Source organism: Saimiri boliviensis, chromosome 1, assembly GCF_048565385.1.
Source record: "Saimiri boliviensis isolate mSaiBol1 chromosome 1, mSaiBol1.pri, whole genome shotgun sequence".
Taxonomy (NCBI): domain Eukaryota; kingdom Metazoa; phylum Chordata; class Mammalia; order Primates; family Cebidae; genus Saimiri; species Saimiri boliviensis.
Genome location: NC_133449.1, coordinates 26,138,380 through 26,164,563, shown reverse-complemented (window position 1 = coordinate 26,164,563; position 26,184 = coordinate 26,138,380). Strand labels below are relative to the sequence as shown.

Sequence of the window (26,184 nt, the reverse complement as noted above, 5' to 3'; positions counted from 1 at the left end):
CAGATGGTTAATAAATATGTGCTAAAGGGACTACCTTTAGAATATCACAGGTAGTCGCTAAATATGAAACATTCACAGGTGTTTTGCCACCCAGGCGCCCTAGTGAGGACCAGCTGTTGCACCTGCACATCCTGCTCCAGCTTGATCTTGATCATGTTGTATTCTTCGCAATCCCAGATCCTCTGCTTGTTCAGCTGCTTCTCATAGTCCTCCACTTTCTTTATGCGGTTGTTAAGATACTCCAGCTAAAGGCACAGGAAGACAAGGGAAAAGTTAGGGACCATCCTTGTCCCACCTCAATCCTTGAGATGGCCTGACAAGCATAACACAGGAGAGAGTTTGGGAGCTTCATGACTCTTGCGGGGAGCCTAGTGGCTTTCAGAAGTCTGAAGCTCCGAGGTTTTTAGGACTTGTCTTGTATTGCTTAATGGGGTCATTACTCCAGAAACTCTAAGAGGAATATTCCATTGTGAAAATAAGCTTGTCTCCTTGAAGTCTAAATATTGAAGAAAAGAAATTACATACAGACCCTGAAACATGGACATTAATTGCTCAGCTGGGAGGCTCTAGGCTTTATATTTCTAAAAAGTCTATTGGATCTTGGTCAAGTCACTTCTTTGTTGTTTACAACTCTGAAATAAAGTGATAATCCCACACCCTTTAAAAATGTGTCTTAAAACACCTTGGGCCATGAATATTCACAGCTGGGTTAGACACCCAGGAAACAAAGGAGAGGTGACAGGACTTTGGAAAACACAGCAAGCTGCCTCGGTGGTACTCACCACCCCCAAAGAAACAATCCCCATCCGCAAGGCCGCACGGATTGGCAAGCGCGGTAATGAATGCAGTAGTATTCAACCACAGCAATTCTACTCAAGATACAGAAAGGCTAGCGAATTCAGTCACAGTAGAAATCACCCCAGACCCCCCGGATCACCCTTGACAGCTTTCACCCTTTACCTCTTTGGCATTATGAGCCTGAAGGGCCCTCTCCCATTTCTTCCTATTACTGGCCAGTAGCTCTTGGCGTTCCACCTCAAATGCTTTCTACGACCAAGAAGGAAAAAGACTCTTGCATCTGTTTTGATTGGGTAGGTCCCACCAGTGTCAAAGAACTTAGATAACTGTATAAATGCCATACTACCGACCACATAGAAAAAGTCAAACCCAAATGCAGACTTGCCAAGTTTCATGAGACCAAATGGCTATGGAAGGAGTTGCACAGAAATCAGCTGTTACGAAGTCTATACTCCAAATGCAGAGAGGAAATGTGCCAACAGTCCCGTGGCTTAGTCAATATCAGAGGCCGGGAGCTGGAGGAAGGCCAGTGGCCCTATTGGCAGTCACAGGGCAAGCCATGGTGTGTAATTCAACTGTGATTAGCATTGGTGTGTTGCCATGGTTGGGGTTCCCATGAAGCAAAGGCAGCATGAAGCTCAGAAGGCGTAGGCGTGGGAATGCAGAAGCAAGTCTCTCCAACCACCCAAAGAGAGAGAGAGGTCTCCACCCTCTTGGCTCTCTTCCATCTTGGAAAGGACTAAATTTCAATCTCAATTGTGAATGTTTCATTCAAATTCAAAATACTGATTCCTGAATCCTGTGCAGCATTCCCCTTCACCACCGTCCACCCCCGCAGCCATAAACAAACAAACAAATAAATGCCTCGCATATGCTTTATGCGTGGGGAGAGCTAATCCCCCTTTCACTCCCCAACTCCTTGTTTATTTTCTTTCAAAACACTTATTACCACCTGTGAAATAATATATTTAGTGACTTGGTCATTGGCCAGCCATCTCCTACTAGAATACAGGATCCACTGGGAACTTGCTTTTGTTCATAGCTGCATCCCCAGCCCCCTGGAACACTGTCCAGCAGATAATAGACACCTGATATGTACTTGTCGAATGAATGAATGAGTAAATAAGTTAATAAAACCCAAGAGCAGAAACAGAAATCAGAGGACAGAGAAGTCATCTGGGGCGCTCCTTAGATCATTAGGACAGACCTAGACCTCTTCCCAGGGGACCCCCAAGTGCAGAAAGCAGGTCTTTTCACACCCTGTTACCTCAATGTGATAGAGCTCCTCACGAAAGGTTTTCATTACATTCTTCACCTGTTCTTCCATCCGCTCCAGAAGCAGGCAGATGTCATCTGACTGTTTCTTCAAATCCTTCACATACTGGTCATCCTTCGTTTTTAACTCCTAGAAAAAAAGCGTGTAAAAGGCTGGGCACAAACTGTGTCAGGAGCAAGAGGTGCCAAACACTATCTCTAGACCCCTCTCACCAGAATCTGTCAACGCTAGGACATGAAACTGCACAAAGAGGGCTGGGCACAGTGGCTCACACCTATAATCTCAGCCCTTTTGAAGCCTGAGGCAGTTGCTTCAGCTCAGGAGGCCAGCCCAGGCAGTATGGCAGAAACTGTCTCCAGAAAAAAGTACAAAAATTAGCCAGACATGGTGCTGCATGCCTGTGGTCCCAGCTACTTGGGAGGCTGAGGTGGGAGGATCACTTGAGCCCAGAAGGTTGAGGCTACAGTGAGCCACGATTGCACCACTGCACTGGGAGATGGAGCAAGACCCTGTCCCAATAATAATCATAATGAACTGTGTAAAGAGAAGGTGGCTTCAGAAGAGTCTGAGAAGGCCTGGGATAAAGCACAGAAGATGGAGTGGAATGGGCTCTGCTCAGGGCAAAGCTCTTAACAAGCACCCAAGGCCAAACCCCTCAATGTTATCACCTGCTGCGAATTCCCTGCAAGCTCCCAGAAAGTCTAGAGCCTCCCAGCTGAGCAATTAATGTGCAGGTTCCAACACAGGAACATATCTACTGCAGACTAAATTGCATTCCTTAACTAAGGACATAAACTTTGGAACAGCATTTGCTATAAAAATACTACAGTCATGTGCCACATAACATTTCAGTCAATGATAGACCATATATATGACAGTGGTCCCATAGGATTATAATACAGCATTTTTCCTGTGCCTTTTCTGTTTAGATACACAAATACTTAGCACGGAGGTACAACTGCTTACAGTATTCAGTACAGTAACATGCTGGACAGGTTTGTAGGTGTGTAGTACGTTATACCATCTAAGTTTGTGTATGCACATGTTACGATGTTTGCAGAACAGTGAAATCACATAACAATGCATTTCTCAGAATATATCTTCATCAAGTGACACATGACTGTATTTCTATTAGATAGCTAATAACTCTACAATGATTGCAAAGCTTTTTCTTCTAGTTAAAAGTTTATAACTTGAAAAGACATCAAAATTGGAAAAGAGTTAAAATTATCTTTGTTCACAGATGACATGATCTTATATGTAGAAAAACTAGAGATTTCACACACACACACACACACACACACACACAGAACCTTTTAGAACTGAAACAAATTCAAAAAAGTTGCAGGACACAAAATCAAAATTCAAAAATCACACAAGGCAGGGCGTAGTGGCTCACACTTGTAATCCTGTAATTCCAGCACTTTGGGGAGCCAAGGTGGGCGGATCACCTGAGGTCAGAAGTTCGAGACCAGCCTGGCCAACATAGAGAAACCTCGTCTCTACTAAAAGTACAAAATTAGCCGGGCATGGTGGTGCATGCCTGTAATCCCACCTACTTGGGAGGCTGAGGCAGGAGAACCAATTGAACCTGGGAGGCAGAGGTTGTGGTGAGCTGAGATCATGGCATTACACTCCAGCCTGGGCAACAAGAATGAAGCCCCATCTCAAAAAAAAAAAATCGCTATTCTCAATGGCCAAGATTTGGAATTTCTCCATTCATCAACAGATGAATGGAGAAAGCAAATGTGGTTCCTATGCACAATGGAGGACTCTTCAGCCATAAAAGAGAATGAGATCCTGTCATTTGCAGCAACATGGATGGAACTGAAAGGCATTGTGTTAAATGAAAAAGCCAGGTATAAAAATTCAAGCTTTGCATGTACTCATTTGTGGGTGCTAAAGATTAAAACAATTAAACTCGAGGTGATCAAAAGTAGAATGATAGTTACCAGAGGCTAAGAAAGGGTAGTGTGGGATTGGGGAGGAATGGAGATGGCTAATCGGTAAAAAAAAAAATACAATTAGAATAAATAAGATCTAGTATTTGACAGCACAACAGGGTGACTAAGGTCAGCTAGATTTGTTGTACATTTTAAAATAACTAAAAGAGTAGAATTGGATGTTTGTAACACAAAGAAATGATACATGCTTGAAGGGATGGATACCCATTTACCCCCATGTGATTATCACACACTGTATGGCTGTATCAAAATATTTTATGTATCCTATAAAATTTTTTAATTTTAAATTTAAAAAGAAAAAGGTCAGGTCAGGCGCAGTGGCTCACACCTGTAATCCCAACAGTTTGGAAGGCAAAGGTGAGTGGGTCATTTGAGGTCAGGCGTTCGAGACCAGCCTGGGCAATGTGGTGAAACCCCATCTCTACTAAAAACACAAAAATCAGCTGGGCATGGCCATACACACTGTAATCCTAGCTACTCAGGAGGCTGAGGCAGGAGGACCACTTGAGCTCAGGAGGTGGAGGTTGCAGTGTGCCAAGACTGGGCCACTGCACTTCGGCCTGGGTGACAGAGTGAGACCCTGTCTCAAAAAAAATAAAATAAATTGGCCGGGTACAGTGGCTCATGCCTACATTCCCAGCACCTTGGGAGGCCAAGGTGGGTAGATCACGAGGTGAGGAGATGGAGACCACCCTGCCCAAGGTGAAACCCTGTCTCTACTAAAAAAAAAAAAAAAAAAAAAAAAAAAAAAATTAGCTGGGCTTGGTGGCAGGCACCTGTAATACCAGCTACTTGGGAGGCTGAGGCAGAAGAATAGCTTGAATCAGGGAGTAGGAAGTTGCAGTGAGCTGAGATCACACCACTGCACTCCAGCCTAGTAACAGAGCAAGACTCCGTCTCAAAAATAAATAAATAAATAAAACAAATTTTTTAAAAATGTTAAATCAGTTGCATTTTTATATACAAATAATGACCAATCCAAAATGGAAATTAAGAAAGTAAACCATTTACCATAGCACTAAAAAGAATGAAATACTTAGGAATAAACTTAACCGAGTAGGCAAAAGACTTGTACACCAAAAACTATAAAACATAACTAAAAGGAATCAAAGAAGATACAAACAGAAGATATCCTGTGCTTATGAATTGGATGACTCAATATTGTTGAAATGCCCATACTATACAAAGTGATCTACAGATTCAATGCAATCCTTATCAAAACCCCAACATCATTTTTTGTGGAAATAGAAAAACCATCCTAAAATTCGTAAAATTCAGCATCTCAAGGGACTCCAAATAGCCAAAATAATCTTGAAAAAGAAGAAAGTTGGAGGCCCCACATTCTCTGACTTCAAAACATACTACAGGGCAGGTGCGGTGGCTCATGCTTGTAATCCCAGCACTTTGGGAGGTCAAGGTGGGCAGATCACCCAAGGTCAGGAGTTCGAGACCAGCCTGACCAACATGGTGAAACCCCATCTCTACTAAAAATGCAAAAATTAGCTGGGCATGGTGGCACATGCCTGAAGTCTCAGCTATTCTGGAGGCTGAAGCAGGAGAATTGCTTGAATCTGAGAGATGGAGGTTGCGGTGAGCCAAGATTGTCTCACTGCACTCCCGCCTGGGCGACAGAGCAAAACTCCACCTTAAAAAAACAAAACAAAACAAAAAAACTACAAAGCAACAGTAATTAAGAGAGCGTGGAACTGACATAAAAGTATAGATATACAGACCAAGAGAACTAGAGAGCTCAGAAATAAACCCCTGAATATATGACCAAATGGCTTTTGACAAAGGTCAAAATGATAGATAAATGATATATAAACCCCTGCATCCATGGTCAGATGACTGTTGACAAGACTATACAGCGGAGAAAGTATAGTCTGTTCAACAAATGGTATTGAGAAAACTGGATGTTCACAGGCAAGACAATGAAGTTGGGCCCTTATCTTATATCATATACAAAAATAACTCAAAATTGATTAAAGACCTAAAACTATTAAACTCCTAAAAGAAAAGAATAGGGGACAAGCTTCTGCACATTGGATTTGGCAATGATTTCTTAGACATGACACCAATAGCCCAGGCAACAAAATCAAAAATAGACAAATGGGTCTGCACCAAACTCAAAAATTTTTGCACATCAAAAAAATCGAGAGTAAGATGGCAACATTTGGAATAGGAAATCATAATTGAAAATCATATATCTGATAGGGGGTTAATATCTAAAATTTATAAGGAACTTCTATAACTCAAAATCAACCCAATTTAAAAATAAGCAAAGAATTTAAACAGACATTTCTCTAAAGATAATATATAAATGGCCAATAAACACTGAAAAACAAGTGCGACGTCTCTAATCATTAGGGAAATGCAAATCAAAACCACAGCGAGATATCACCTCGCACCGTCAACATAGAAACTATCAAAAAAACAGGATGTAAGTGGTGGTGAGAATACAGAGAAGTTAGAACCCTTGTGTATTGTTGGTGGGAATGTAAAATGGTGCAGTCATTATAAAAAACAGTATGGAGGTTCCTAAGAAAATTAAAAATAGAATTACCGTATGACCCAGCAATCCTACTTTCAAGTGTACATCCAAATAATTCAAAGAAGGCTCTCAAAGAGATACACGCATATCCCTGTCCATAGCACCATTACTCACAACAGCCAAAAGGTGAAATCCAACCCAAATGTCCATTCACAGAAGAATGTATGAAAAAAATGTGGTATATACATGCAATGAAATACTACGGACCCTTAAAAAGGAAGGCGATCCTATCACATGCTGTAATGAAGTCCATCTACACTAAGCAAAATATGCTAGTCACAGAAGGACAAATGCTGTATGTTCACTCACGTGAAGTATCTAAAGTAGGCAAAATCATAGAAACAGAAAGTAGAAAGGTGATTACCAAACGCTGGGGCCGGGGGATGGGGAAGAGGGAATCAGTGTCTAATGGGTACAGTGTTTACACATTGCAGGATGAAAAAGTTCTTAGGGATCTGTTGCAACTGAATGCTGTATACTTAACATGACTAAACTATACATTTTTTTTTTTTTTGGTTTTCGTTTTTTGAGACAGAGTCTCACTCGCTCTATCACCCAGGCTAAAGTGCAGTGGTGTGATCTTGGCTCACTGCAAGCTTTGTCTCCCATGTTCAGGTGATTCTCCTGCCTCTGCCTCCCAAGTAGATAGGATTAAAGGCATGTGCCACCACACCTGACTAATTTTTATATTTTTAGTAGAGATGGGGTTTCCCCACGTTGACCAGGCTGGTCTCAAACTCCTGACCTCAAATGATCCAACTGCCTTGACCTTCCAAAGTGCTGGAATTACAGGCATGAACCACCATACCTAGCCCATGAACTATATACCTTAAAATGATTGTGATGGCAAATTTAATGGTATGTGTTTCTTACCATAATTTAAAAAAAAAGAAAAAGAAAAAAGTTTATAACATGAGTTGTACAGCATACTAAATAATGAAGTAAAAGATTTTTACGGGCTGGGCACGGTGGCTCAAGCCTGTAATCCCAGCACTTTGGGAGGCCGAGGCGGGTGGATCACGAGGTCGAGAGATCGAGACCATCCTGGTCAACATGGTGAAACCCCGTCTCTACTAAAAATACAAAACATTAGCTGGGCATGGTGGCGTGTGCCTGTAATCCCAGCTACTCAGGAGGCTGAGGCAGGAGAATTGCCTGAACCCAGGAGGCGGAGGTTGCGGTGAGCCGAGATCGTGCCATTGCACTCCAGCCTGGGTAACAAGAGTGAAACTCCGTCTCAAAAAAAAAAAAAAAAAAAAAAAGATTTTTACGTTTTTCCATTTAGGAAAAGCAAACCAGTAACCCAGCTAAATCCCAGGTAGACCCCCCACTCCACCGCTGGGCTTGAGGGCCCGGGCCTCTTGCCTGCTGTAACTCGCTGATGAGCTTGTTCTTATCTTCTAACAGCCCAGCACAGTGCAGCTGTTGGGTATTGAGCATTTCCCACAGGTCCTGGGGAATTCTCTTCTGCTTGCCCTCTTGCCACTTTGAGGTGATTTCATCAAATTTGTCCTGGCTGGTCTTAACTTCATTTTCCAGCTTCTCAATCCTGCAAATACAAACACGCCAGCCGTGCCAGGCCAGCTTGAGATGCTGCCTTCCAACAGAGCAGGTATGTTCTCTAGAATCGCTATAATATATGGCCTAGGTACTGGGCACTACCCAAACACACCCACCCAAAATCAAACTCAATGCTGAGAAATCTTTTAGTTTAATGCTTGACTACAAGTAACTTAGGCCAACTAAGGAAAATGACGCATAGCAAAAACAGATCAACATTAAGGCTGCACACACACACACACACACAAGCACACACACACATCCCAAGAGGCAACTGGTCACTTGCCTCTGAGTAAGATGATAACACACAGCCATTAAACACTGGGTCTCTGGAGTCACAGAGCTTATGTTCAAGTCCTGCCTTTGCTACTAAGTGACTGTGAACGTTTTAGACAAGTTGCATAACCTGTTCAAGCCTCACTTTTCTCATCTGTAAAATGAAGCGGATGAAAGTATCTACGTTCACGTGGCTGGCTGTTGTCAGGATGAAATAAGATGATGCGCACAGCACAGGGGCTCAGTGTGGGAGTCACTAACACACGGTACTGAAATTATCGATTTTTTATTAGTCACATGACCTCATGTGTCTGGCTACTCCTCTCCCATGCTACCAATAAATGACTACTGGAATGTACAAATAGGGACACTCCACCATGAGTAACGGAAAATAGGGAGAACCCTGCACACGGAGGAAGGCAGGAGAGCTGAGCTGGGGCCCCTCTGGGAACAGTGGCTAGGATATCTGACAGAGACTCTCTGCTCCTTGTAACAGACTAATCCTTTGAGGGCACCTCCAAACAAACCCCCTGAGGAACCCAAGTCACAACTTAAACATCCTGCCATCCCCTCTCCCTGTCCCATCCCTCACCCACCCCACCTTCCAAGGTCGGACACTTTTTAGATTTAATTGACTTTTTAATTTCAAGAAATGAGAAACAGCTGTCAGGTCATCTTTCCACAGCACACTGGCCTCCTAACCCTGCACCTGAGACCTTCAGCATTGCTCAGTGGCTAGAGGATGAGACCTAACTCCTTGTCATGAACTTCCCCACCTTTCACAAGCTGACCCTGCTGGGAATCTGCCGACTCAGTTCCTGATACAGCTCATAGGGGCAGTGGGAAGTTTCGAGAATAAAAATCACCAACCTGGGCCGGGCGCGGTGGCTCAAGCCTGTAATCCTAGCACTTTGGGAGGCCGAGGCGGGTGGATCACGAGGTCGAGAGATCGAGACCATCCTGGTCAACATGGTGAAACCCCGTCTCTACTAAAAGTGCAAAAAATTAGCTGGGCATGGTGGCACGTGCCTGTAATCCCAGCTACTCAGGAGGCTGAGGCAGGAGAATTGCCTGAGCCCAGGAGGCGGAGGTTGCGGTGAGCCGAGATCGCGCCATTGCACTCCAGCCTGGGTAACAAGGGCAAAACTCCGTCTCAAAAAAAAAAAAAAAAAAAAAAAAAAAAATCACCAACCTACGCTGGAAGAGCTGGTAAAGTTGCTAACGAGGGAGCTACTTATGCTGAACATCTAAAAACATTGTTAAAATTGTCCCCTGTATGTATATGATAAGATGAACCAAAATGGTCAAGTGGTTGCTTTTTTTCTTTCTTTCTTTCTTTCTTTTTTTTTCTTAAGACAGGGTTTCACTCCCATTGCCCAGGCTGGAGTCCAGTGGCACACTCTTGGCTCACTACAACCTCCACCTCCTGGGCTCAAGTGATCCTCCAGCCTCCTGAAGTACTGGGACTACAGGTGTGTGCCTGCCACCACACCCAACTAATTTTTTGTATTTTTAGTAGAGACAGGGTTCACTATGTTGGTCAAGCTGGTCTTGAACTTCTGACCTCAAGTGTTTCACCCACCTTGGCCTCCCAAAGTGCTGGGATTACAGGCGTGAGCCACCCCACACCCAGCCAAGTGGTTGCTTTTCTAATTGTTTAAGAAATCAATTGAAGAACAATCCAAAGTTTAAATGAGGAGCTGCTATCAGTGTACCTCTGGGTGCAAACCAAAGAAGTTTAATTCTTTTAAGCAGCTTATCCCTCCCTGCTGGACAGCCTGAGACCTGGGGCATGGGTGTGCAGGGCAGCCTGCCTCCAGAGGACAGGAGCTGAGGGCTTGACACTGGTTCCTGTTATCCCTCTGACCCTCCATCCTTCTAGGCATAGTGCCCTTAGTATTCTTTAATAACACTGCCATCTTTACACATAGCACTGAGATGCTTATGGGTCTGGTCATTCTCACCAATTTAAACCGAGGACTGCCCAGTTGACCTTCTTAGCCTCATCTCTTTCCTTCTGCCACCACCCCTACATCCTTCACTATCATGCCATTCCCAAGCACGTCATGTGATCCCACACCTCTGCTCTCAAGTGTTCCCTCTGCCTAAAATGCCTGCTCTTCAACTCCTCAAACTCCTATTCATCCCTCACAGCCCAACTCAATGTCACCTTGCCTGGGAAGTTTTCTCTAATCTCTGCAGATAGAATGAAAGGCCTCCTTGTGTGTGTTACTACAACCGTTTACACATTATCTGTTTTAGCGCAAATTATGGGAGTTTCCATGTGTCCCTTGACTAGACTGTGAATACCACACACAGAGGTGATGTCTCACTCCTTTTGTGTATACACAGCTTGGCACATATCAGCAACGTCGGTCGTACTTGAGGAAGGAAGAAAAGAAAAGAGAAGAGGAGGGAGGGAGAACTTATAAGGGCAAGAAGGGAATTGCCTAAAGTGGACAAAGTTAGCTTCCAATGGTTCCGGAAATTGCGGGACCCGTGGAGGAGATTACCTTCACGTCCACCAGGCACAGAGTAGCACAGTCCTTACCTCTGACGCTTTACGTCCTCTTCTTCGACTCTCCTGTGGATCTCTCTGATATCTATTGCCACCTGGATATTTGTCACCAACTCGGTGCCACAGAGCAGAAGTTTAGCCAATTTCTGAAAAGAGAGAGAGAAGAATTTACAAAGTTAGAACACTTTGCAAATAATGTATAAAGTCAGAAACGTTTTTGCACAACTGTCCGTAGCTCTTCTTCCATCCAAGCAGGAAGCAGCAGCTACCTTAAGACTTTTAAGAGTGGCCTCTATGTAGCAACCCTTTTCTATCAGGACATTTGTGATGTGATTTTACAGCGCACAATTTAAAAGCACTCTGCAGTTCTTGGCCAGGCACGGTGGCTGATGCCTATAATCCCAGCACTTTGGGAGGCCAAGGCAGGTGGATTCTTTGAGGTCAGGAGTTCAAAACCAGGTGGGCCAACATGGAGAAAGCCCATCTCTATTAAAAATTCCAAAATTAGCCAGGTGTGATGGTGGGCGCCTATAATGGGAGGTCTGGGGTTCAATCACTTGAACCCAAGAGGTGAAGGTTTCAGTAAGCCAAGATCATGCCACTGCACTCCAGCTGGGGACACAGCAAGACTCCGTCTCAAAAAAAAAAAAAAAAAAAAAAAGGTGTTGCCCTTGCACTGGTGCCCTGTTGGCTCCTGGTCTCCAGCCTAAGTGACAGAGTAAGATTCCACGTCAAAAATAAATAAGTAAATTCAGATACACCTCAGAGTTCTACTCATAACTGGGTAGCTAAGGGAGAGCCTGCCTCTGGCTGCAGCTCCCAGCCCACTCCCAGCTGTCCTGCAGGCATGTGGATTTTCCAGACTATATATCCAAGCTCCATCTATACCCTGTGGCCATCTGTCAGGCCCAGGGGCTGCATAACAATGGCCTCATCTGCCCTGAGGAAGACAGACTCTGGGAAGAGGCACGCACAGGTTGAAGGTAGGCTCAAAGTCATTCAGGCAGGGAATTTTGGCTCCCATGGGACTCAGTGATCTAGAGAAGACAATGGGGGTTTGAAGGGACATGAGGTAAGTCTACTTGAGAGGGTGCATCCGCAGGAAATCCAGAGCAGAACCCAGACCCCCATCATCATCACCTCCATTTAATGAACTGTAGCATCCAACTAATGCAATAGGAAAGAAAAAGAAATAGAAGATATACAAATTAGACAGGAAGAAATAAAACTCATTATTTTCAGAAGATATGATTACATATGTTAAAAAAAAAAAAAATCCAAAAGAAGGCAAAGGTATTAGAATTAACAAGTGAATTTGGCAAGGTCACTGGATACCAGGTCAATGTATTAGAATCAACTATACATTTATATACCACCAATGAACCATTATAACCTGAACAAAAAGTGTAAAACATTGCTGAGCCAAATTAAAGAATACCTCTCATGGATTATAAATTCAATTCAATCAATTGAAATCACAGCAGGGTTTTTTTGGTAGAAATTGACAAGCTGATTCTAAAATGTATATGAAAATACAAAGGGTCAAGAATAGCTAAGACAAGGCTGGGTGCAGTGGCTCATGCCTGTAATCCCAGCACTTTGGGAAGCTGAGGCAGGAGGATCACTTGAGGCCAAGAGTTCGAGACCAGCCTGGCCAACATGGCGAAAACCCATTTCCAGTAAAAATACAAAGATTAGTCGGTTATGGTGGCACATGCCTGTAATCCCAGCTACTCAGAAGGCTGAGGCATGAGAATGACTTGAACCCTTGAAACCAGGAGGCGGAGGTTGCAGTAAGCCAAGACTGTGCCATTGCACTCCAGCCTGGATGATAGAACAAGACCGTCTCAGAAAAAAAAAAATAGCCAAGACTATCTGGAATAACACAGTCCGGGGACTTACCTGCCCAGACAGCATATTAAGAACTGTCCTAAAGCTACAGTACTTAAAATTGTGGAATCAGCACAAAGCTAGTGATACAGTTTCGATATGTGTCCCCACCCAAATCTCATGTTGAATTTTAATCCCCAAAATTGGAGGTGGAACCTGGTGGGAAATGATTGGATCATGGGGGTGGATTTCTCATGGTTTAGCAGCATCCTCTTGGTGTTCTTATGATAGTGAGTGAGTTATCTCGAGATCTGGCCATTGTAAAGTGTGTGGCACCTCCCCACGCTCCCTCTCTCACTCCTGCTCCTGCCACGTGAGATGCCTGCTTCCCCTTTGCCTTCTGTCATGATTGGAAGCTTCCTGAGGCCTCCCTAGAAGCAGAGCCCACCTTGCTTCTTGTACAGCCCACAGAACCATGAGCCAATTAAACCTCCTTATAAAGGGTCTAGTCTCAAGTATTTCTTTATCTCAATGTGAGAATGGAGTAATACAGACAGACATAAATATCAAGGAAGAAAACAGAGAATGTAGAAACAAACTCACACATACACGATCACCTGATTCATGACAAAGGTGCACAGCCATGCAGTGGGGAGAGGAGAATTTTTCAGTAAATGGTGCTGAGTCAACTAAAAAATCTATATAGACAACAACGAACCTGGAACCCTACCCTTACATGGTAGACAAAATCAATTCCAGATAGGTCACTGGCCAAAATGTAAATGGTAGAATAATAAAGCTTCTAGAAGAAACCGTAGAAGACTGTCTTCATAAATATGAAGTAGACAAAGGTTAAACAGGACACAAAAATAATGACTACTAAAAACATCATAAACTGCAGGGTCAAGGATGGGACCCAGCCTGCCCAGATCTTATGTCAGAACTAATCATCAATACCCGAATCTTGAGGAAGGGAGCATCTTTTGTGTACATTTCTCCTTGATGCCAAGGCTTTTCATTATTTAAGTCCTAAGTGAAAGGAACCTTCAAAACCTGCTAATGATAATATCAGAGGAAGAAGAGGGGGGAAAAAAAGAAATTTTTAAAAACTTGCTAATGAAAACAATATTACCTCTCTAGGTTTTTTGCTTTGCTTTGTTTTGTTTTGTTTCAGGCCCATGATGGTTTTGTTTTTTATTTCTTAAATGGCTGAGTTAGAACCCAGCTAGTGTGCCGTAATTTCATACTTTCAATGTGTGTCATCGCAGTGACGCTGCCACAGCCCCAAGCTGAGGGCCAAAACACAATTCACGGAACCGATTCATCATATTTGGTCTTTATGTAAATACTAAATGTTTTTAAATTGCTTAAATATACCATTCTGAGCCATTTCATCCCACCAGGAAAAAAAGCAGGTTTTTTTCCTCTCTAAAAATATTAAATACCAAAGTAACTATATTTAAATAAATAATGTTACGATGACATTAAAAAGCTCAGCATCAGGCTGACGCCCTTTCTCCACGTGCATTGCTGCTCAGCCCTGAGCTGGCGCACTTGGGAAAGTCGAGTGGTTTTCTTCCCAAGGAGCCGGGCAGGTGCAGGGACCTCCCACTCTCATTCCCTCACCCTTCTCCTCTCCTTTCATTTTCTGTAGAGGAGTCAGCCTCAGGATTAGGTTCAGTTCTGAAAGGTCAGGGACGTTTCCTACCACAAGTCAGGAAATGCCCCAGACGTCCCCTGCAGGGCACTGCTGGGATCCTCCTCCACTATGATGGCTGCTCACCATGGGTGGGAAAACTGCAACGCTAAAGAGAAGACCGCAGGTCAGAGGGCACCCAGAGCCCGGGATGGCACCCAAAATACAAACACACCACTGAGAGACCTGGGATCTCAGTTTCAAAAGGGCCTGTGAGAAAAGACTGAATCTTTTTTTCCAAATGAAGTAGTAATGATTCTGTCGTTTTAAACATAAACAATACTTAGGAGACTTGTTTTACTTAGAGTGGAAAATTTTGCCAGGGACAAAGTCAACCCAAAGAAATAAACAACAAAAAACAGCCAGAAAGAGAACTGTTAAGTGCAGCTCGGTGAGTCCGGGCAGTTCCTTCCCATCACCAGCTCCTCTCTGGGTTCTCAGGGTTCCATGTGGCCACAGCATCCTTTCCACCTGTCCAGGCCACCCACACGCTGAAATGGAGGTGGATGAAATTCATCAGGCAGCTACTGTAGCATGGCAATGTGCAGATGCCGCAAAGTAGCTTCATCTGAACTTTAACAAGAGAGACAAAAGGAAATCATTCTAGGCTGAAAACAAAAAAAACTACATTGTTTCTTTTCCCCCAAATGATTCCACTGAAAGGTCCTGTGTGATTCCAAAAGTCTGAGTAGAAAGGGAATGATGTGAAATGCCCCAAACCCCATTATTTTGCAAAGAAAGTACGCCTCAAAATACTCTAATTTCACATGTTAGCAACAAAACACCGTCTTGTCTCTGCTGCCTGGTGGGTCCTGTGAGGGCAGTGGCGACGGCTCCCCCCACGTCCCTAGTACTAGGAGACCCACCTGCAGCAGGCGCTGACCCTGCCGTCCTCACACAGTGATGCATGGTCCTCACAGGAGGACTGAGAGTCTCAATCGTAGGTAAAAGCTCAACCCAAAGGCAGCAGGCCAGCAGGTGCTCAGTGGGGGAGACACTGTCTCCAAAATCAGGTTTTGTTGTGTGTGGGTTTTGTCCAAGTGTGACTTCTGTCTTTAAATTAAGGAGTTTTAAGGCCACCTGAGTTTTGTGTTTTCAGTACTGAGAGGTGAAGTCCAACCACAGGGGCTTGCATCCACTGAGAGCTGGTGGGAGGCAATATCTCCTTTTGGCACCAGAAAGTTGATATTGTTCAAGAAAAGCTCTCCCAGTAGCTGGTTCTGGATGCCCTTTTCCCTTACAGCTGCTGGTGGCATGTCCACGCTCAGGGCCATGACAGTGCTCTCACCATCTTCCATCTTGATCTGCTTCAGCTCTGGCTGCTCCTGCTGGGCACTGCTCTGGCACTGTGTGGGCAGGGAGGCTGATATGGACGTGTGTGTCTCCAACGTGTGCAAAGGACCCGCCACTGCATTGTTCACCTGGCCATGGACCACGGTGGGGACTGACACCACGTGAGTGACGTTTTGTGTTACAGTTTTTATGGGTAGAACCAGAGGTGCCTGTTGCACTATGGTCACCATCTGGACCAGGGTGGTCTGTGCCGTCTGGATGATCCGGCTAGCAGTGCCTAGTGTGGCACGGCCAATGGCAGGAATAGGCTCTACTTTCACTTTGATCTCCGTTCTTCCCTGTGATCTCCGTTCTCCTGGGGCTTTCCCAGCACAGCTGCTGGGGTGACCACAGCTTGTCCAGAGACAGTGTACGTGTTCGCTGGGGCCAGTCCGGCCACACCACTGGTATCTGGTGGACGACATGAACTGTCTGCACAATGGGTGGCTAGGAGGTCAAGTGGTCACTGGGATGCTACAGTGTAGGTGACAGGCTCGATGGCTGCTGCTGGACGGTGATTAAGTCTGGCTGACTGGACAGAGGTGGTCCTGGTGCACTCTGGGCAAATGGGGCTTCCTGGAGTCTGGGCTGTGCGGTGCCAGGGGGGCTGGCAAACCTTCCCTCCAAAGGCTCTCAGGGGTCTGGGTGCCACTAGAGTGAGCACTCCAGACGGCACTCCAGCGTGCCTGGGAGAGGCTGGGGCACTCCTAGAAGAGAGCGATCCAGGGGGGTTCTAAAGCAAGGCACGCCCCTAGGCTGTCTTTCCTAAAACGTGTTCTATTAATTTGCTTTCAGAGGCAGGATCTATCCTCCAGAATGAGCATTTGCCTGGTTCTTCCTGGGAACACAGAACTTTGATGAAACAACGATTCAGAGAGAGACTACAGTGAATTGAATTCTGCCAGCCCTTGTCTGCAGTCCTATAGTAGGGATAATGTCTATTGATGTGTGTATAAATTCCGTTCAGGGTGAGCTGTTAGTCAGGAGCCACTGTAATAGCTTGTACTGTTAGTTGTGCACAGGAGTAAGGTGGCTTCGAATCATCCTTCAGGCAGTCTCCACCTGAAGCTTCCTTTTCATTTTCAGGCTGTGAGTTGTCAGCCATTAAATGGAGGTCAGATGGCATCACTTGGCCCACCTTCTACCGTGAAGACCCTGCTCCCTGGGATCTGGAGGGGTAGGAGTCTGCAGTGCTGATGGTTCCTGTGGGAGAGGGCAGAGGGCAGATGAGGTGGGCCAGAGTGTCCTGGGCAAGAGTGCAGCTACCCAACCTTCACTGGAGACTCAGACACCTCCTGCTTCTCCCTCTTCTCGCTGGACAAGGCGGTGAATGTTACCTTGGTGCTTGTGCTCGAGAACCTAAAGATGCACACGTGCGGCAGCTGGAGCGAGCAGCACCTCAGAAACACGCCGTCCACGAACATGCTGTTCTGGCCCAGGCAGCGCACTTAGGAGCCACCACTGCCCAGGGGCGTGAGGATCTCGAGGTCGCGCCTGCCACGAGATGAAGCTCAAGTGGTCCAAGCTCATGTCCGCGGAGCACTGTGACAAGTTGAGGCCGATGGTCACCAAGTGCTTATCAGGTATTTGAACTTGAAGTCCTCCAGACGCTACAGGGCCCAGCCCCCCGGGAGGGACCCACCGCCTCCACTGGCTCCACCGCCTGAGAGCGAGCCTATACTCTGGTTTTACACTTAATTAGGAAGTGCTCAGGGTGAACTGTATATCAGCATTTCCAAAAAATCTAACATCCTTTTGTCCTACACAGAAATGCTGAGAGATCACTGACCTTTTTTTTTTTTTTTTGAGGGTGGGGGGACAGAGTTTCCCTCTGTCGCCCAGGCTAGAGTGCACTGGCCTAATCTCAGATCACTGAGGTTTCAAGGAATCTTCCCGCCTCAGGCTCCTGAGTAGCCAGGTGTATGCCACCACCCAGCCAACTTCTGTATTTTTAATAGAGATGAGGTTTCACTATTTGGCCAGGCTGGTCTTGAACTTCTGACCTCAGATGATCCGCCTGCCTCAGCCTTCCAAAGTGCTGAGATTACAGGTGTAAGCCACTGCACCCAGCTGAGTTCACTGAGCTCTTTTAAATGAAGAGAACTAAGTACAAAAAGGTGACATGAACCATCTACTCTGCAGAAGGTAAGAGATCAGGAACAAGAACCCCATCAGTCCAGTTATCTTTTCCACAGTAAGATATCTGATCCCTCACACAGTACACAGTATTCAGTGATCTCTCTATATACCTCTATGCTCTATAATCATGTTCAGCAACCTGAGTATTTTTCTCGCCAGAAATGATCTCTCTCTTCTCTGCTATTTAAAGTCGCACCTATTTTTCTAAGACAACTTGAATCCCATTTTCTCCACAGAACTTGCCCTGACCAGGCCAGCTTGGTGAGCTCCTCTCCGTATTCCGAGTTCACACAGTATCACCATTTTCGCCTTTCACTTAGCATTGATGAAATGCAGCATGTTGCCAGTTCTGGTCTGCTGTTTTGAGCTGCTGTTTATCCCTCCAGCACCTCTTGTTCCAGGTCCGTTATTAAGCATCCCAGGAGCTGTTGCATTGCCATAAAGAGTAATCAATGATTTTCTTTTTTGTGTCTACTGAGTACAAGCTACACACTACTCCACGGCTACAAGAAGAGGCTCTCATTCTCACAGTACATACAGTTTCGCTGCGGACACTGCAGGCACACACATCTGAAAAGTCATATGACTGCAGGCACACACATCTGAAAAGTCATATGCAGCAGAAAACTATCAAAATGGAAAGAATGGCACAGACAGGACGTATTCAATGTGTGGAGGAAGGAAGTTCAGGCTGGGCTGAGGAAGAATCCAAGAAGGATTTGGGTCTTGAGAGGGTTGTTAAAAATGGGAAAGTGACGCCAGGTGCGGTCGCTCATGCCTGTAATCCCAACACTTTGGGAGGCTGAGGTGGGTAGATCAAAAGGTCAGGAGATCAAGACTATCCTGGCCAACATGGTGAAACCCTATCTCTACTAAAAATACAAAAATTAGCTGGACGTGGTGGCACTCGCCTGTAGTCACAGCTACTGGGGAGGCTCAGGCAGGAGAATCACTTGAACCCAGGAGGTGGAGGTTGCAGTGAGCTGAGATCATGCTACTGCACTCCAGCCTGGGCGAAAGAGCAAGACTCTGTCTCAAAAAAAAAAAGGGAAGGTGGTCAGATGAGCGGAGAGAAGAGGAGGAGAATTGAGGGGCCCTAGCATTCCAGATGATCAAAGGCACAGAGCAAGGATGAACAAGGCCCCACTGGAGGGGAGTGAGCACATCAGATCACCTCACCAAAGCAGAAGGCCCAAATAAGGTAATGAATGGGAGATATGCTTGGAAAATTAAAACAGGAACAGACTGTCAAAGGCTTTGAATGCCCAGGCTAAAACATCTGGACCTGATCCTATGAAGAGTGAATACCACTAAAAGTGCATGAGCAGAGAAGAGACAGCATAAATATAAGAAACTGTCATCTGAAAGCTCACTCCTAGAGAGCTCTCAAATGGGAAAGGTTCTATTCCGTTCTGCCTAGAGACAGCAACATCGACCTTATGATTTCTTCCAGTCTCAATGTGAAAACCATGATGTCACCCAGCTCACTAGTCTTCCAGAGCCCATTTGCCAACCAGTTCATACCAATCTGCTTTCTTCTTTCTGTTTGTAGCTCTTGCTTTGATCCTCCTCACTCTCCTTCTTCCCATCTAAATATTCTCCAAGTGCTTCCCTGTGATGGGGGTGGGGGGGGAAGACAGAAAAAAATGAAGTTATTTCTTGTACTTAAATTCTACATTTAAAGGTTTTGGCCGGGCACAGTGGCTCATGCCTGTAATCCCAACACTTTAGGAGTCCAAGACAGGAGGACTGCTTGAGGCCAGGAGTTCAAGATCAGCATGACCAACATAGCAAGACCCCATCTCTATTTATGTAAACAACAATAATAATAATGGTTCCATTGTACTTCATATATAAATATATATTCCTTATGGATTAAAATTTAAATATTGGCCAGGCGCGGTGGCTCACATCTGTCATCCCAGCATTTTGGGAGGCCAAGGCAGGAGGATTGCATTAAATCAGGAGTTTGAGACCAGCCTGGGAGACATAGAGAGACCCTGTCTCTATCATAAAGAAAAAATTAAATATTTTTTTAAACTACAGTCATAAGAAACACTAGAAGTAAATACAGGAGAATATCTATACAATCTTAGCATAGAAAACCCATCTTTGAATAAGATCAAACTCAGAAAAAAAAAAGATTAAAAGATTTTACTTTGTAAAATATAGAAATTTTATCCTTGAAAGTCAAGGGATAACCTGGCAAAAGATATTTTACAAAATTTTCATATCCATAAAATAGGAAGGGCTCCTTCAAATTAATACACAAAAGACAAAATACCAAAGAGAAAAATGGGCAGAGGATATGAACAGGCAATTTCCCAAAGAAATACAAATGGCAAATAGCCATTTGAAGATAGAGTCAGCTTCACATACAATCAGAGAACAAAAACCCTGTGAGTCATCATTACCCTATTATCAGACTAAAAAAATATTTTAAAGGTTGACAATATTGGGTGGGAGCCCAACTTTCCACACTCCAAGGGTGGGAATGTAAAGTGTAAAAATCTGTCTAAAAGGCAATTTGGCAAGATTTGTCAAAAACTTAAAAGTGCCTCCCCTCTGACCCAACAGTCCTATCTTTAGGAATTTTTTATAGAAAGCCTTCACAAGTACATAAATAAATATGAATGCACAAGAAAGATGATCGTAGCACTGACTATACTAGCAAGAGCATGGAAACATTCTACATACATATTAATAGCTGACTAATTAAGAGGAAACATTTCCAAAATACTTTGTAGCCAACAAAAAGAATGGTGCAAAACCCAGCAGCAAGGGAAAATGTCCACAGCCGTTAAGTGAACGAAGCCAGTTGTAGAACAGTATGTAGACTACAATGCACATTTTCTTTTTAAAACAGGTTTAGATGTGCACAGGACATTTTCTGGAAAGATATATGATAAACAGATAACAGCAATTACTTAAGGAACAGATTTTCTACCTTTTTGTATTGCATGAATTTTATAAATAGTGCATGTGTGTGTGCTTGTCTGTGTGTGAATCAGAACACAAGACTAAAGGGGCGGTGGCGAGATAAGGTTCCAGATTATGGACTTCAGAGGAAGCATGGAGAATGACCTCACCAATCCCCATACTACTTACATCATTGAGACCCAGCTGTCTCCTCTGGCACACAGTGGCCATAAGGGCTCCCAGTACTGCCTTAGGAAAAATGAAACCAACATCCAACACACGGACTTTTTTTTTTTTTTTTTTTTTTTTGAGACAGAGTTTCGATCTTTTTGCCCAGGCAGGAATACAATGGCACGATCTCGGGTCACTTCAACCTCTGCATCCCAGGTTCCAGCGATTCTCCTGCCTGGCAGATCTCTTTATCTCATTCTTTCTCAACTTTTTCTAACTCTGACTTCCCTCTCTACTCCCTTTGTTCAAAGTCCAGGACAATCCTACCTAGCGTAACACTAGTTTGGAGATAAAGAGCTGAGTTACCATCCTCCACTCCAATCTAAGCAAAACCCTTGTTTTTTTCCTTGCCATTTCATTGACTTCCCTATTCTTATTGAACATGCTCTTTGTTTTCTTACTAAGCAAACTCATTGTTCCATTTTACTCAGGTCTTCAGCTATTGCCAGGCTTATCATGCTCCCATCACCACTCAAAAAATTCCCTTGACTTTCTACTTTGACTACCAGTTAATGACCAGCTCTAAAGAATCCCTTCCGGCCGGGCGCGGTGGCTCAAGCCTGTAATCCCAGCACTTTGGGAGGCCGAGGCGGGTGTATCACGAGGTCGAGAGATCGAGACCATCCTGGTCAACATGGTGAAACCCCGTCTCTACTAAAAAATACAAAAAATTAGCTGGGCATGGTGGCACGTGCCTGTAATCCCAGCTACTCAGGAGGCTGAGGCAGGAGAATTGCTTGAACCCAGGAGGCGGAGGTTGCGGTGAGCCGAGATCGCGCCATTGCACTCCAGCCTGGGTAACAAAAGCGAAACTCCGTCTCAAAAAAAAAAAAAAAAAAGAATCCCTTCCAACTGCTTTCTGGATCAAAGATCAGTGCTTCAGAAAGAAAAAAAAACGATGATGCAGTCCAGCTATGCTACATATTTTTTTTTCTTAGAGTCTTCCTCTGTCATCCAGGATGGAGTACAGTGGAGCCATTTTAGCTCACTGCAGCCTCCACCTCCCAGGTTCAAGCAGGTCTCCTGACTCACCCTCCCAAGTAGCTGGGATTACAGGCATGCACCACCAGGCTTGGCTAACTTTTGTATTTTTAGTAAAGATGAGGTTTCACTGAAGCAGGAGCAGCTATGAGAAACAGAACTCTCGGACACCGAACTAGGAAGGAAGGAGTGATGTATTTCAGCTGGGAGCAAGGCACATAGCTGCCCAATAGCCAGGCTCCTCTAAACAAAGAGAAGCTCTGCCTTTATGTAGGATTACAACTCTAGATATTACACATGAAAGGGTCTTGGGTTTACAGCCTTAGAAATGACATGTGAAAGGATCTTGGTCCGTGGAGTAGGCTTGGGGTAGGTGTTTGATCTTGTTTAAGTAAAAACAATGCCTTCTAGAGCGATTCCCCCATACTATGCCTGCTATCGATAGGAAGGCAATTAAGGAGGTGTGGGGTGTCCAGCCTTTTCTTCTATTGAAATGCAGTGTGGAAGTCAAGGGGGAGATGACCCTAGATGCTTGGGTCTCTTTCCCCACTTCACCGCATTGGCCGGGCTGCAGACATGCTATAAATTCTTACTAACTAGTTTTAACTTAAATCTCATCACTGGCTTTTATTTATCATTTTTTACTGCTTAGCACTGTACTGTCCAAACATGGTAGCCATAACCACATGTGGCTATAAAGCCCTGGAAATGTGGCTGGTGCAAACTGAAATGTGCTATGAGTATAAAATACACTCTAGATGGATTTCAAAGACTTTGAACAAAAAATATTTGCAATACATCTCATTAGTCTGATTTATACTGATTGCAAATCAAAATAATACCTTTATATATTGGGTTACATAAATTATTAACTTCACCCGTTCTGTTTTTAGCACTTTCAATGAGACTACTGCAAAACGTGAAATGACATATGTGGCTGATACTGTATTTCTGTTGTTCAGCAATGACCTAGTATGTTCTCCAAAGGAACTGTCGCAGACTTCTGTCTCTTCAGATTTGAGCTCCCTCGGGGACTGAGTCCTCTTTTGGGAAGCTGTTTCCTCACCACCACACCATCTATGTGGTCTAAATGGGAGCTGCCATCTTGAATATTCCACTTCCTGACCAAAGTCCATTCTCAGGATTTAAAAAAATTGGAACTCGGTTGATTTTCTACCTGGGTTTAGAGTTCTAGGTTGGAAATAACTTTCCTTCACTGTTTCCTTCCCGTGTTGCTGAGAAACCTGAAGTCATTCTGTCTTTTACCTCTTTCTTTGTATGTGACCATGTTTTTGTTTTTTGTATGTGACCATGTCTTTGTTTTTTTTGTTGTTTTTGTTGTTTTTTTTGTTTTTTTGGTTTTTTTAACTCTGGAAGCTTGTAGGCCCTTTCTCTTTGTTCTCAGTGTTCTGAACTTTCTCAGTGGTGTGCCTTAGTGTGGGTCTATTTTCATCCACTATGTTAGGCATTTCAATCAGGAACCTCATGATCTTCAGGTCTGTGCCATGTTCTTGAATTCTTTCCATGATAGTATCTTCCCCACTCCATTTAATCTGTCTTTTCTTTCTGGGTCTAGAAAAGTGATAATAGCCTCTAATTTTAAAAAATATTTTTCTCTGACTGGGTGCAGTGGCTCACGCCTGTAATCCCAGCACTTTGGGAGGCCAAGGCGAGTGGATCACCTGAGGTCAGGTATTCAAGACCAGCCTGGCCAACATGATCAAACCCTATTTCTACTAAAAATACAAAAAGTAGCCAGGCATGGTTGCAGGTGCCTGTAATTCCTGCTACTTGGGAGGCAGAAGCAGAAGAAATTGCTTGAACCTAGGAGGTGAAGGTTGCAGTGAGCCAAGATCATGCCATTGCACTCCAGCCTGGGCAACAAGAGCAAAATCCATCCCCAAAATAATAATAATAATAATATTTTCTCTATAAGTTTCTACCTTTTTTCTTTGTGCTCTATTTTCTAGGGGACTTCATCATCTTTATTTTCCAATCCTTCTAATGTTTTCTATTTTTCTATTTTTTATTTCTAAGAGCTGTATTTTTTTCTCTGAACATCCCTTTTAATAGCATTGTATTCTCATTCCATGGTTGACATATCATCTCTTTTTTCTCCTGAGGATCTGTTTTTCCCCCTTTTTTCCCCTAAAGACTTCAAAGATCTGAATGATCATCTTTTTGTGGTATTATTGTTTTTTTTCTTCTCACATAGTCTTAATTCCCTCTTCGGTGCTATTTTCTATTTGTTAATTTTTGAATCTACCTTTCATGTTGAAGATTTTCCTCACATGCATAGATATCCTTGGTTACTGACTCATGATAAGAACTAAACAGCCTACGGAAAAATAAAATTAGGCCGGGTGCAGTGGTTCACTCCTGTAATATTAGCACCTTGGGAGGCCAAGGTGGGCAGAACGCAAGGTCAAGAAATCGAGACCATCCTGGTCAACCTGATGAAACCCATCTCTACTAAAATTACAAAGATTAGCTGGGCATGGTGGTACGCACTTGTAGTCCCAGCTACTCAGGAGGCTGAGGCAGGAGAATAGCTTGAACCCGGGAGGCGAAGGTTGCAGTGAGTCAAGACCATGCCACTGCACTCCAGCCTGGCTACAGAGCGAGACCTTGTCTCAAAAAAAAAGAAGAAAAGTTAAATTAAAACATTGGTTAAAAATGAATAAACACTGTTTTACGTACAAAAAAATCAAGCTAATAATAAAACAACTCTTATGAGGTAGATTTAAAGCTGTTTTCGCTTATATCAAGTAATTGTAAAACTTTGAGTTCTATTATTCTAGTTGTGGCTGAATGTGTCTATTGCTCTTATTTTCAAAATATTCTCCAAATTCTTGCCTATCTTGTCTGAGACGTACCAAAGACCTAAAGCTACAAGTGTATTGGTAACTTTCATGACAATTTAGGGGAAGGACACTAATACTACCAATTTTAATGTTACCATGTTCATAGTGGCTACCTAGTTGTTGCTGAAGCAAGAGTGGCTTAAAAAAAAAAAACGACTACATAAAGGACAGTTTGTTTTGGTTACGTGTACCTAAACACACCTGATTACACAGAATCCAAGAATTTCGAGAAAATAAGGACAATTTAGTATCATTTCAATCTAAGTCCCTGGCCATTTGGAAGCCTGCAATATGGTGTCAGGATAAAGCAGAAAAAAATAAATTGTAATTGTATGACAAATAAAAATTTAAACATTAAAAACAAGCTGATGGGGCTGGACACAGTGGCTCACGTCTGTAATCTCAGCACTTTGGGAGGCCAAGGCAGAAGGACCAGGAGTTTAAGACTAGCCTGGGCAACACAGCAAGACCCCATCTCTAAAAATAAAAAAAATTTAGTTGGGCATGGTGGTGTGTACCTGTAGTGCCAGATACTCAGGAGGCTGAGGCAGGAGGATTGCTTGAGCCTAGGATTCAAGGTTATAGTAAGCTATGATCAAATTACTGTACACCGGCCTGGGCGATGGAGTGAGACTCTGTTCCTTACAAACTAAATAAATAAATAATAAAAAAAAAATTTTTTAAGCTGATGGGAGCTGTGAGTACAAGGGTGTGCCTTAACAGCTGCATGTCAGTGTGGGCTGATTTAATCAGGCTGTTTTGTGAGCAAACCCAATGTTTTTAGTGTTTGCATTATTTATTTACTTATTTAGAGACAGAGTCTCCCTCTGTCACCCAGCTGGAGTGCAGTGGCGTGATCTTGGCTCACTGCAACCTCCGCCTTCCAGGTTCAAGCAATTCTCATGCCTCAGCCTCCCAAGTAGCTGGGATTACAGACATGCACCACCACGCCTGGCTAATTTTTGTATTTTTAGTAGAGACGGGGTTTCACTATGTTGGCCAGGCTGGTCTTGAACTCCTGACATCAGGTTATCCGCCCACCTTGGCCTCCCAAAGTGTTGGGATTACACAGGTGTGAGCCAGTCCAGCCAGCCCGACATTAGTGTCTTTAAATCTTTCTTTGGGGGCTGGTCGAATTCCACAGAGAAACTTCTCAGCCTCCTGCCTGGAATGTGAAGGCCGAAATGCCAGCATTCCAGGAACGGGTGAGAGGAGAGCTGGAAGGTCTGCATCCAGCGTGCATACGTTC

At 44.0% G+C, this 26,184-nt stretch overlaps 1 protein-coding gene and 1 pseudogene across 2 annotated transcripts in view; both read right to left on the bottom strand.

Moving 5' to 3' along the window:
- Positions 1-26,184, bottom strand: part of DRC1 (dynein regulatory complex subunit 1) — a 59,944-nt gene that overhangs the window by 25,966 nt on the left and 7,794 nt on the right. For both annotated transcript variants that reach the window (XM_003941587.3, XM_074395269.1), the window contains exons 2-7: positions 19,465-19,552; positions 10,977-11,089; positions 7,955-8,138; positions 2,066-2,203; positions 961-1,047; positions 123-245 (exon numbers count right to left, since the gene is read on the bottom strand). In XM_003941587.3, the coding sequence (XP_003941636.1) occupies positions 123-245; positions 961-1,047; positions 2,066-2,203; positions 7,955-8,138; positions 10,977-11,089; positions 19,465-19,552 (733 nt within the window). The remainder of the gene's footprint in view (positions 1-122; positions 246-960; positions 1,048-2,065; positions 2,204-7,954; positions 8,139-10,976; positions 11,090-19,464; positions 19,553-26,184) is intronic.
- On the bottom strand, positions 14,785-17,283 carry LOC141580154 (forkhead box protein K2 pseudogene; annotated as a pseudogene).